Below are 12,966 nucleotides of genomic sequence, written 5' to 3'. Positions count from 1 at the left end.
CTTTTTAAGTTACTTGCCCAACACGCTAACCACTAGGCTACCTGCCGCTTCACAGAGCTCAAGTAACAGACACATCTCAACATCAACTGTCCAGAGGAGACCGCGTGAATCAGGCCTTCATGGCCGAATTGCTGTGTGCAAAGAAGCCACAACTAAAGCACACCAATAAGAAGAGACTTGTGAAAAAGTTGGACATGATATAAACTGGGACAGATTAATCCTGATGCCTTTATTTCCTGGTCTGACAAGAGAACATCTAAACTATTGTTACTAAAAGCCTGATCAAAATCACCACTTAATTGGTGACATCAGTGAGGGGCAGAGAAAGCTTCAAATAGGAAGCTCACCTCGGGAAGCACACGCTAAAATCAGTGACGTAGCTTTTCTGTTTTGTTGTTAAGGTTATACAACTTTCATACATAATGTACTGTGTCAAATGTTGGTGTAAATGTGAATACTATGTACTGGTGCATCAAAATACATAAAGTTGCCAAAATTATCCTTCAATTTTGTAATTGTCATTTTTGTTGTTGTCCCGCATTACCAACCATAGCTAGCTAAAGTAGAACAGAATGGAGTAGGCTTTTCTAATGGAGGAAAGATAACCAGTTTACATTAGGGACCACCTGTATTTAGGTTAGGCTCTGGTTCTTGTAGTACTATATCCTTTTAATTATGTCTTGTAGTACTGTTATTTGAGTGAATTCAGAAAGCGGGACACGTTTTGCGTTTTCATCTTCTGTAACCTCTTCAGACATCTATACAACATATTGGACCAACATGCTACATTTCTGAAATCCTCAAATGTTTCCTAATCACACAAAATTGAATCGTCGTGTGAAGTACAATTAGGACTATAATGGTATCATAGTCGACCAAATGCGAACTGAAAATATGGTCATGCCTCCTGTGAATATGAAATCAACCGTAGTGTTATGTGATTAGGAAAAAGCTGGAGGATTTCAAAAATGTATCGTGTTGGGCTAATAGGTTGGATAGATGTCGAAAGAGGTTACAGAAGATGGAAATGCAAAGTGTCCCACTTTTCACGAATTCACTCTAAATGGTTCTCACATATCAATGGAAGTCAAGCATGAGACATGCAGTTAAAAACAGAAGTGTTCAACATTACATTTATTTAATTGTTATTCACATGCGGCTGTAGGCTACACATGTAGGATCTTAATTTGAGACAGTTCGCTACAGCAGGAAAATAATCATGCAGCAACAGGGAATTTAAATGATATGTCGGACTATAATAAATTATAATAAATTGACATTTTTGTAGGGTTTGATACATTTTTCGTTAGGGCAAATCAAGTCTGATATTTTAAAGTGGAAATTACAAACTTTAGAAGCCTTTTTAAACCTTGAATACACTACAAGTTTGCATTTCCTGTAACAGTTTGCATATTCTCAGTAACAGAAGATTGAGCAAATGAAGATCCTACATCTGTACACAGGGACAGACAAATATTGATAGAGTTATGAATCACTAAATGTGGTGATGTCCTGGATACCAGGTCAATACTAGTGAGAAACAGAAACAAGGCACAAGTGTATCATCAAAGTTAACATGGCACATCGTTAGTCAAAGACACATGACATGAACAGTATTAATCCAAAGCAGTTTGGATAGTTTTACACCCCTCTACAAAAAAACTCACAAGCGAAAGATAACCTAATGTTAAAGATGCAATGTCTCAAGATATTGCATAAGTAAAATGGTTAAGAAGCATTTAGTTTATTCCTCCTGGGGAAAAAATTAGAACACACACAAACACACAATACAGACCATATAACAACCAAGTCTAATCATAATGTACTTACTTTTTATAGATGAAATGTATCAATATATGGATTTAACATAATTGTAATCGCTGAACAGTTGGTTTTAATAATGGTTTAATAACAATTAGGTTTCCTTAAAAATATTTAACGAACCATTGAAGATGCAAAGAAATGTCATACCTTTACAGCTCTGTATATCAGCCAATGGGAATAAAAACCTCCTAGACTACAGGCTCATACAGCTGTATATCCTGAAACAGTTTCATCACAAGAACACCAAAAATGCAACAAGCAGCAGCCATATGTGTTTAGTTGAAGGCACATAGATCTATATGTATGGCGCTACATCTACAGGGAAGTCAGACACTGCAAGTCATAGAACGTGAACAAGGCAATGACTATGCCAGGATGACAAGCCACAATATAACTACAGAAATATGCCACATCTACAAATAACACAGTTTGTGCTATACAGTCAGCATAGCGTATTGGCTTGTTGCAGGCTCTATCTTTCTTTGTGTTCAGCTGTTAAGGTGTAAAGCTGGACCGTCACTAAAAATCTATCAGCTAAATTTGAGATACTGTGCATGTAGCTGTATCTACTAATCTCCTTATTTGAATCCACAGATTTTCTTCTACAATACACAAATATACAATTTTGCAAATTAACCTACATAATTGTCTAGTACAGGTAAAATATATAAGACATCACATAATTCAGTATAAAAACGAACAAATGTAGATATTTACGTCGAAGACAACTTGAAATGAAATGCCTCAATTTGACTTGCTATGACATAGGAATTCACCATTTCACAAAGTAAAATGAATGAATCCTCAGAACCTTTAAAAACGACACCATTAAATTGTCATGTTTAATCATGTCAAATGTCCACCGAAATGTTTCAAGTTTCCTTTCCAAAACGTTTCATATCATACAAGCACCAAGAAATAAAATGTTAAAAAGGTTATTAGTTTAGATGAATACAACAGGAATGGTATTAATGCTCTCTAAAACAATTAGTGTCAAGCAGTAATTTGATTAGAGTAAACTGAAAGTGAGTGTGCTTCTAGTACCACCATATGATGGTAGTCATATTCAACCACTGGAATCATGCAATGTCCGCCACTGCACTACAACCCCATCCAGAATGGACAAACAATTGCATACTCCTAAATGTACAGTTGAAGTCAGAAGTTTACATAAACGAGTTTTAATGACTCCAACCTAAGTGTTTCAACCACTCCACACATTTCTTGTTAATAAACTATAGGTTTTGGCAAGACGGTTAGGACATCTACTTTGTGCATGACACAAGTCATTTTTCCTATAATTGTTTACAGATTATTTCACTGTATCACAATTCCAGTGGCTCAGAAGTCTACATACACTAAGTTGACTGTGCCTTTAAACAGCTTGGAAAATTCCAGAAAATGATGTCATGGCTTTAGAAGCTTCCAATAGGCTAATTGACATAATTTGAGTCAATTGGAGGTGTACCTGTGGATGTATTTCAAGGCCTACCTTCAAACTCAGTGGCTCTTTGCTTGACATCATGGGAAAATCAAAAGAAATCAGCCAAGACCTCAGAAAAAGAATTGTAGACCTCCACAAGTCTGGTTCATCCTTGGGAACAATTTCCAAACGCCTGAAGGTACCATGTTCATCTGTACAAACAATAGTACGCAAGAACAAACACCATGGGACCACGCAGTCGTCATACCGCTCAGGAAGGAGACGCGTTCTGTCTCCTAGAGATGAACATAATTTGGTGCGAAAAGTGCAAATCAATCCCAGAACAACAGCAAAAGACCTTGTGAAGATGCTGGAGGAAACAGCTACAAAAATATCCATTTCCACAGTAAAGTGAGTCCAATAATCGACATAACCTGAAAGGCCGTTCAGCAAGGAAGAAGCCACTGCTCCAAAACCGCCATAAAAAAGCCAGACTACAGTTTGCAACTGCACATGGGGACAAAGATCATACTTTTTGGAGAAATGGCCATAATGACCATCGTTATGTTTGGAGGAAAAAGGTGGAGGCTTGCAAGCCAAAGAACACCATCCCAACCATGAAGCATGGGGTGACAGCATCATGTGTGGGGGTGCTTTGTTGCAAGAGGGACTGGTGCACTTCACAAAATAGATGGCATCATGAGGGAGGAAAATTATGTGGATATTTTGAAGCAACATCTCAAGACATCAGTCAGGAAGTTAAAGCTTGGTCGCAAATGGGTCTTCCAAATGGATAATGACCCCAAGCATACTTCCAAAGTCGTGGCAAAATGGCTTAAGGACAACAAAGACAAGGTATTGGAGTGGCCACCACAAAGCTCTGACCTCAATGCTATAGAAAATCTGTAGGCAGAACTGAAAAAGCGTGTGCGAGCAAGGATGCCAACAAACTGACTCAGTTACACCAGCTCTGTCAGGAGGAATGGGCCAAAATTCACCCAACTTATTGTGGGAAGCTTGTGGAAGGCTACCCAAAACGTTTGAGTTAAACAAGTTAAACAATTTAAAAGGCAATGCTACCAAATGCTAATTAAGTGTATGTAAACTTCTGACCCACTGGGAATGTGATGAAAGAAATAAAAGCTGAAATAAATCGCTCTACTATTATTCTGACATTTCACATTCTCAAAATAAAGTGGTGATCCTAACTGACCTAAAACAGGGAATTTTTACTGGGATTAAATGTCAGAAATTGTGAAAAAAATGTGTTTAAATGTATTTGGCCAAGGTGTATGTAAACTTCCGACTTCAACTGTATGTAAAGCAATCTAATGAAGGACTTGTTGTTTTTTTAGTTAAGGTATAGTATGGTTTTAGTAAATCCTTGCAGTGACCACCACAACCAAATTTTGAATCAATGCCAGTTATGGCATGAATCGGTGACCAAAGTAGGAGAGTGGTCTTCTACAAGGCCCAAGGGGACTGGATCATGGGGGAGGGATGGGCTTGGGAGGAGACCATGGCTAAATCCCAATGTTTCATCCTTCAGTCTAAATGTGCACTTTCACACTCCCCGTCATGGATTTAAAAGCATTGGATTGGTGTAATTATTGACTGGAGGGAGTTTCCACCATTGTTAAATCCATGCGAGAAAGTGAATTGGGACTCAGCCAGAGAGGGAGAACCGTTGGGCCCAGAGGTTAGGGGTCAAGTTGCTCATCCTCCATGTGAAGGCTGCTGGGGGGACACAGGAGGGGCTGGCTGGAGCAGTTGGTACTCTGACTCTTCAGGCTCTCTGTTGACTCTGATGACCCTGTGGACACAAGGAGCATGATCCAATTAAACAAGAGGATCTCTTACTCCGGTGAAATAAATCTAAACAGTTGCATACTTATCAATACAAACTTGCTGTCAATTTGCATGATAAACAGAGTTACAACCTGCAGCAGATTATTAACCAACTGTCCTGAATCTGACAGATTGCGAGGGATCGGTTTCTCTGAAGCAACGTAACAGAAAAACAGATAGGTGAAGACAGGACAGAGAAGTCCTACATACCACATTTATTCGTCCATACCAATAGAGCAGGCATCAGGACCTAGAGCTGGCCATAGCAAGGCCAGGTAAAGGGACAGGGCAGGGAGTAAGGAAACAGAGAAGAACAAACAGCACACGGGTTAGATGCAAAGCTGGGGGACTGAAAGCCCGGGAGAATAAAGAGAAAAAGAGCCAAAAGGTGTTATACGTGCAATGAAAAATGTATGTTTACAATTGGTTTGAGCATTAAAGACATGCTCTGGTACTTTGGCAACTAGTAAGTATTTTTTTTTAAACCTCCCGTTTCTGATGTGTTAATGTGTAGTTCATGCATAATCTATGAGCAGAACTAGCCAAGAAATCCCTGTTTTCTGGAAGCTGTGCAGTGCCATTTTCCCTCCATTGACCCCCACGTGGGCCAGCCTCCTAGCAATTAAAGTTTCAGCCAATGATCTTCAGCCTGCCAAGGGAGTGACAGCTAGGAACACGCACACAGTAGAGCGAGAGAGAGAGACATGGTGCACATATCTGTACATATGTGACATAGTACGCAATTTTCTGGGGACACTTTTGGCTCTTGGGCGCTACTTTCAGAACTACTGCCTAAAGAATATACAAAAGAACCAGAGAATATCTTTAATATCCAGACAAACATACACAATCATGCACACGTGCACAGATACGCACGGGCCTGGGCCTTGTGTTATTATTAGCTTACCTGGCAGAGACAAGTCCCCCGGCGGGTCACTCTCTGTTTTGGTCAGGCTGCTGTGTTCACTGCTGTAGTCCTGAAGGATCTGTCTCTCTCCTCCAGAGTGCAGCCTGTCCTCTGGACCACCCACGACAGGAGGGAGAGACAAGGTCACAACATGCAACAAGACCTAAATGTCCTTACACTGGTTTGCAATGGTAATTCAAGCCATTATTTGGAGGGGTCACCTACCCAAACTTGATGTAGACTGGACCGCTAACTACGTGCATTCAGAGCATGACAGAACTCACCATCATCTGGGGAGATGGACTCCGGTACATCTTCGGCTGCAGTGGCCTCGGTGGGAGCAGGGCTGCTGGAGAGCAGTGTGTGAGGCTGGGTGTCCGACATTTCAGACAGCTTCTCCTCATCCTCCTCTTGGATGGGTGATGAGGGCGACCTCAGGGTGCTGCGGGGGTCAAACACTTACAATGAGGTGACATTGATAAACAAAAAAACATTTACAACCGACGTGAAGCTTTATAATAAACAGACTGCACTCTGTACTGTTGTCCTAGTAATTATTTTTCTGCAGGTTGGCAAGGCTCAGCAATGTCAACTGGATGGATTGCCAAGGACATGCCGTCTAATCAGTTTGTAGCACAGTGCTGGATACAGGAGAAGACCTCTAGCAGCAGCTCACCACAACATACGGACACTCTTTATTCTGACCCTGGGCCAGCCGTTACACAAACTGATGAGCAATCAATCCAGAGTCAAACCCAATGTCAACAAGCAAATCCATCCAGGGCAGTTAATATGTCAGGGCTATTAACTCAATACTAAAACTGAATAATTCAAAATTGCATTTGCTCCAAGTTAGAGACTGTTCAAAACAAATGGTAATGGTGTGAAAAATTACAGTAGCAGGCAGATGGACTGTAGAGAGCAGCACTGGGACACTTTAGCCCACTTCAGTTTCTCCCCCTTCTTCCTAAAGTTCACCCTACCTCAAAAGATTTCAAAGCTTTGGATTGGTTTAAATATTCGCTGGAGGGAGGTTCCACCATCTTCCCTTTCACCTGTCCATTCTTTTTAAATCCATGAGGGGGGGGTGTAGTGTACACTTCAGGGAGATGGTCCATCTCAGATGGAGGAGAAAGTGAACTGGGCTTGTTACTACCCTTGTGTCCCAGGATTACCTGTCAGGTGACTTGCTGACTTTGCCCTTCTGCAGGCCACCGTCACCGGAGTGTTCTGGGGAGCCCAGCGGACGGCCCTCCCCGACCAGGCTCCCAGAGAAGTTAATATCATCATAGAGGGGGGCGGGGGGGATGGAGGGGGACACAGAGTGTAGGCCGTTCAGGGCCTCCAGCAGAGAGATGGGCTCAAAGCCTGGGGGAACCGAGTCTGAGCTCTGGAGAGACGCACACACAGAAAGACTGCTCATATCTTCACTAGTCATTCACAGTCATTTATTAAAGGCTTTGTAATTGCATAGTGATGGAGTTGAGTTTCGTTAAATACAAGTTGAATAAGAAACAATCCTTGACACCAATGATGTCATGTGTGTATTAACAACAAATGCCTGGGTCGTGTGCGCCGTACCGAGTGCTCATCATGGTCCATGGTCTGAGCCAGTACAGGGCTGAAAGAGACAGGGGACAGCGGCCCAGGCTTCTTCCTCACAGCTCTGATCTGCAGCAAGGCTCGGAAGGCTGGGGAGAGAAAGAGACCAAACACTGGTTACACTACACACTGTCAAATGTGACTGGATCGTCACTAAAATGTCAACTTCACAGCATTTTCCTTAAATCAGCTCAGTCCCCACAGGGCATTCATCTCTACGTCTATTAGGTGTCTCTCTCGCTGAGCTCTGAGACATGGCAGCCTGGCAGGTCTATTTCCTATTAGCTAAGGCATCCCAGTTGGAAGCCTATCTGAAACAAACTAGCGTCGCTCCTTACGCAGTCTGCAGATAGGACAGTTGTTGGCCTGGTAACGCAGGGTGTCAGCACAGGAGTTGCAGAGACACAGGTGTCTGCAGGGCAGGATGATGGTGTCTCGGAGATCTGACAGACAAACAACACACTCATTGCTGTTGTCACTGTTCTCATCCTCCGACGGCTGCAGAGAACCAAAAAAACATTTGTTTGAGTGATGAACATGTACAAAGAAATAGACTAACCAACGGTCTGAAAACCTACAGCATAATGAGCCACATTTCTGGTTTACATTTCTGAAAGATTCAGGTGTGGTTACACCTCTATAATGTAAAAATGTGCTGCTTTCCAACAGCCTTTGTAAATTCATGTTAAATAAATCTACTGTATGCATCTACAAAAAGTGTTCCAGGTGAGTTCTAGAATAACAACCTTGGTCTCTTGGTTGTTTTTGTTTTCAATTCCATAGATCTCCTGCAGCAGGTAGCTCACACGATCCACCTATAACAGAGAGCACACATGGTAACAACACGTGGCCAAGGACAGAGAATGATGGGAGGAACACATTGTAGCCTTATGTCCCATAGGAGATAAAGAAGAAGTAAGCACACATGCTAACAAATGTACGTGTTGTAAATGAACATGTTTCTGTTATTCAGGCATTTTTTATTTTGAATAATCTACTAATATAATAGAGAAGACATGGATTAACTTGTGTGAACTTACAATTTGCTTCTGCTTCAGAGGCTTGACGGAGAAACTGCCATCCACATGCTTGAAAGGAAGAAATTGTATTTACTTCACATATTTCATAATGTGTTTAAAACAGAACTTCATGACATCAGACGCGGGATGCAAATTTGAGTCAAAATCAAACACTGTCCTCTTCTACTGAATCATCATAATGAGTTACTTACTCTCTCAAAGGCTGCCAGCAGCACATGTGCATGTCCCAAGCAATCTGGAAAAGGACAAACACTAATTCATAAGGGATTACTGTACTCTGTGCATACAGAATGTCTAATCTAGCACCTGCTATTGTGGTACAGCGGAGAGACAGTTGCCAACTAAGTTCGTTATTAGGTCAGCCTTGAAATATATATGGAGCGAAGAACATTAACATCAGCGTCAACCGTTTGGACCACCTACCATCCCCTTCATCCACCACAGCTTGGATCACCATGGGGAAAACACCCCGGTCCAGCTCAAAGTTCAGCTGTAAAGATAAAATAAATGGTGACAACAGATGAGTTTATCAACGGTCAGCTGGTGACATCACTCCACAGGATTGAGTGCTGCTGCCCAGATATACTCACATCCTCCTCCTTCCAGTCGGTGAAATCGATTTTGAAAGAAGGCAGGGAGAAATGTTGGCTCACACCCCTCTTATAGTGTACAGTCTCAGAAACCAGGGCTGGGCCCTTTGGGTTGTACCTACACAGAACAGAAACAGTGATGTCAATATCTTATCAATACAAAACTATCAAAGTTAATTTAGTATACTGGAAATATAAGATGTTCTTTTTCAGATCTCTTGTTGAAAGCTCTTTCTTCGATCACAAATAATGAAAAACAGCATTAGGCCTAACTAAAATCAATTCCTGAAATGTCCCTCTTAAATTTGTCAATGGAAAATCTCAATAAAAAACATGCAAAATAAGCAGAATAACACATCCATCCACTCACATAATGACCTCAGCATAAACTATTATATTAATTCCCTCTTCAGATGACATGCGTATCCATGGAAACAGGTGGTTGCTAAGGACCCATTGTATATCTCCCAGTCTGCTTTTTGGAGACTGGCGTGCTATGCTGTACATTGGCCATATTGGCCACTATCATGAGATGTTCTTATACAATGTGTCTTTAAAGTGAATAAATCAATTTCACTGCACATCTTCAGAAACGGATAAAAGGCATGGATTTCATTTCAAATGAGAAATGTAAAATGCTGGATTGTATTTAGTTAGATATTTGGGAGCAAGAGACTGTGGAATAAAATATGTATTTCTAATTAGTGAATGACTTCAATAGCATATTGATGCTAAGCATAGTCTATGATGTAAATGAAAAGGTTTCTGAATCAGACTCTTACATACATTGCCATCCCATTGGTGAATTCCTCAAAAGCTTGGCAATACAGGGTGATAGCCACACGAGCATCAGCGTCAAATGTGAACTCCACACCATACAGAACCTTTGGCTTCCCTCCTTCATCTACTGGAGCATCAGTGTCATCTTTGTACCTAGTAGTCAAGCAGATAAACAAAACAATGTTAAGCTAGCTTTTTCAAGTGGCCAATTTCAAAATGACATAACTTTGAAACCGAAGCTATGATTAAGTTAACAACAACAACAAAAAAATCGCTCATGCACCACACTTATGAAAGCATGTCAATATCAAACGAAACGTAAGCCTAAACAAGTACAGTGATTAGATGTTAACTTGTTATGGATAGAGGGCAGCAATTTCACGTTTGGATGAAAAGCGTGCCCAGAGTAAACTGCCAGCTACTCAGTCCAAGTTGCTAATATATGCATATTATTAGTAAATTTGGATAGAAAACACTCTGAAGTTTCTAAAACTGTTTGAATGATGTCTGTGAGTATAACAGAACTCATATGGCAGGCAAAAACCTGAGAAAACATCCAACCAGGAAGTGGGAAATCAGAGTTTGGTCGTTTTTCAACTCCTTCCGTATTGAAGATACAGTGGGATATGGGTCATGTTGCACTTCCTAAGGCTTCCCCTAGATGTCAACAGTCTATAGAACCTTGTCTGATGCTTCTACTGTGAAGTGGGGCCGAGTGAGGCGATTGAGTCAGAGGTCTGACAGAGAGCCACGAGCTGACCATGTGCGTTCACGTGAGAGTTAGCTTGAGTTCCATTGCATTTCTACAGACAATGGAATTCTCTGGTTGGAACATTATTGAAGATTTATGATAAAAACATCCTAAAGATTGATTCTATACATCGTTTGACATGTTTCTACGGACTGTAACGAAACTTTTGACTTTGTCTGCTCGTGCGTCATGAATTTGGATTTGTGAACTCAAGGCGCGAACAAAAAGGAGCCATTTGGACATAAATTATGAACTTTATCGAACAAATCAAACATTTATTGTGGAACTGGGATTCCTGGGAGTGGATTCTGATGAAGATCATCAAAGGTAAGTGAATATTTATAATGCTATTTCCGACTTCTGTTGACTACACATGGCAGATATCTGTTTGGCTTGTTTTTGTCCCTGAGCGCTGTACTCAGATTATTGCATGGGGTGCTTTTTCCGTAAAGTTTTTTTGAAATCTGACACAGCGGTTGCATTAAGGAGAAGTATATCTTTAAATCTGTGAATAACACTTGTATCTTTTATTAATGTTTATTATGAGCATTTCTGTGATTTGATGTGGCTCTGTGCAAATTCACGGGATGTTTTGGAGGCAAAGCCAAATGTAAACTGAGGTTTTTGGATATAAATATGAACTTGATCGAACAAAACATACATGTATTGTGTAACATGTTGTCCCGGGAGTGTCATTGATGAAGAATATCAAAGGTTAGTGATTCATTTTATCAATATTTCTGCTTTTTGTGACTCCTCTCTTTGGTTGGAAAATCGCTGTATGCTTTCTGTGACTAGTTGCTGACCTAACATAATGATATGTTCTGCGTTCACCGAAAAGCTTTTTTGAAATCGGACACTGTGGTTGGATTAACGAGAATTTTGTCTTTAAAATGGTGTCTAATACTTGTATGTTTGAGAAAATTGATTTATGAGATTTATGTTGATTTAATTTGGCGCCCTGCAATTTCATTGGCTGTTGGCGAACCAGTCCTAGACAGGTTAAGCTAAGCTCAATCAGCCAGGATTCTTGACCCTGAATCACTTGAAAATGAAAACCACTAAGAAAAATAAATGAGGAAAGGTTAGTCTGAAGACTACTTGCTGTAGAATATGATGGTGTTTTTCCTCACCTGACCAAGCGCAGGGAGTCCTTTCTGATATTGACCAGACTTCTCAGGGTCTTCACAGGCTCATGGGGTGCCGGGGTCACGTACGGAAACTAAGCAAAGGTGAGACACGACAACTAGTCTAAGAAAAGAACAGCCAAATGCAGATAAACTTCAAATGCTTTAGCCTAATCAATAGCCTGGGGGATGTGAATCAAGGACTACTCCTGAACTTCCACTTCAACTAATATGCTGTACATGTTACTTATCTGTCAGCAGCTTGCAAGATGAAAAACTTAACATAGCTAAGAACCTTTGCCATTGTATAGCGAACTTGTTTGTCCTTACTTGTACAGGCCTATTTCCAAGGAAGTTCAGATCCATGTTTTCTCCAAATAGGTAACCCTCTGGATGGGGGGTGTCAAATTTCTCCCCTCCCATGAAAAAATGGCTGGCAAAGTAATTCCCTTAAAAGAAAATAGAAGTATGTGACTGGATTAGAACCAGGATAAAATCATAATGGAAGGCCTATCTTTAATCAGGACAAGATCAGGGCACCGATGCACAACTCTGCCCCATCAAATAAACATCTCACCACGACTGAATATCATACAATTAACCATTAATAGCGTTCACATGTAACGTTAGGCCTATAATGTTGGGAGCTGATGATATCAGTTTAGCTAACGTTAGCTATAGCTCGAGTTTTAGCGTTTCAATCCAAATCAATAGCTATATTTACCCGATTTCGGTGGAAATCTGTATGCAGAATTCGCCTGGATATCAATATCCTCAACGCCAGCGATTCTCCGGCTAAGAATCGACCCCATCTTTCCTTGTTGTTGCTAGCTAGCTAATTAGCTACAGAATTAGCTAACTACTAACGTTACTAGCCCCTACGCTAGTGTATTTATCGTCCAAGGGACCGTTTTGTAACAAGTTTTAGACTTTCCTCGGTATTACACAGCCACTTATATATCCAATTGTGTACCTGTCAAGAATAACGATAGAACCAAGGATAACTGGATGTCCGCTAAAGAAAATAAACACAAGTTTCAAGCCAAAAAGCCTTCTGATGTGTGATACATCAAA

The 12,966-nt window shown here is 40.8% G+C and overlaps 1 protein-coding gene across 3 annotated transcripts; it reads right to left on the bottom strand.

Annotated features, from left to right (window-relative positions):
- Window positions 1-1,106: 1,106 nt before the first annotated feature.
- Window positions 1,107-12,959, bottom strand: LOC129830628 (E3 ubiquitin-protein ligase MGRN1-like). 3 transcript variants are annotated; one of them, XM_055893209.1, is made up of 16 exons: window positions 12,617-12,959; window positions 12,223-12,341; window positions 11,899-11,987; window positions 10,021-10,167; window positions 9,235-9,352; window positions 9,068-9,134; window positions 8,836-8,879; window positions 8,645-8,692; window positions 8,351-8,419; window positions 7,943-8,102; window positions 7,584-7,693; window positions 7,178-7,392; window positions 6,287-6,444; window positions 6,003-6,113; window positions 5,306-5,351; window positions 4,972-5,060 (listed from the first exon to the last, which is right to left on the bottom strand). In XM_055893209.1, the coding sequence occupies exons 1-15, from the start codon at window positions 12,702-12,704 to the stop codon at window positions 5,311-5,313; spliced, it is 1,584 nt and encodes a 527-aa protein (XP_055749184.1). In that variant the 5' UTR covers window positions 12,705-12,959; the 3' UTR covers window positions 4,972-5,060; window positions 5,306-5,310. The 3 variants fall into 3 exon arrangements, with proteins under 3 accessions (XP_055749173.1, XP_055749188.1, XP_055749184.1); XM_055893198.1 differs by lacking the exon at window positions 5,306-5,351 and having other exon boundaries at window positions 1,107-5,060; XM_055893213.1 differs by lacking the exon at window positions 5,306-5,351 and having other exon boundaries at window positions 1,107-5,060; window positions 12,866-12,954.
- Between the last annotated feature and the right edge of the window lie 7 nt (window positions 12,960-12,966).

This window comes from Salvelinus fontinalis, chromosome 2 (assembly GCF_029448725.1).
Source record: "Salvelinus fontinalis isolate EN_2023a chromosome 2, ASM2944872v1, whole genome shotgun sequence".
NCBI classification, from domain to species: Eukaryota; Metazoa; Chordata; class Actinopteri; order Salmoniformes; family Salmonidae; genus Salvelinus; species Salvelinus fontinalis.
This window is presented reverse-complemented; position numbering and strand designations above follow the sequence as displayed.

Coding starts and splice junctions, on each gene's coding strand:
- LOC129830628 (XM_055893198.1), bottom strand. CDS start 12,704: ATGGGGTCGATTCTTAGCCGGAGAATCGCTGGCGTTGAGGATATTGAT. Junction 11,988..12,222: donor TTGGAAATAGGCCTGTACAA/GTAAGGACAAAC, acceptor ACCTTTGCTTAG/TTTCCGTACGTGACCCCGGC. Junction 5,061..6,002: donor GGGGGACTTGTCTCTGCCAG/GTAAGCTAATAA, acceptor TTGTGTCCACAG/GGTCATCAGAGTCAACAGAG.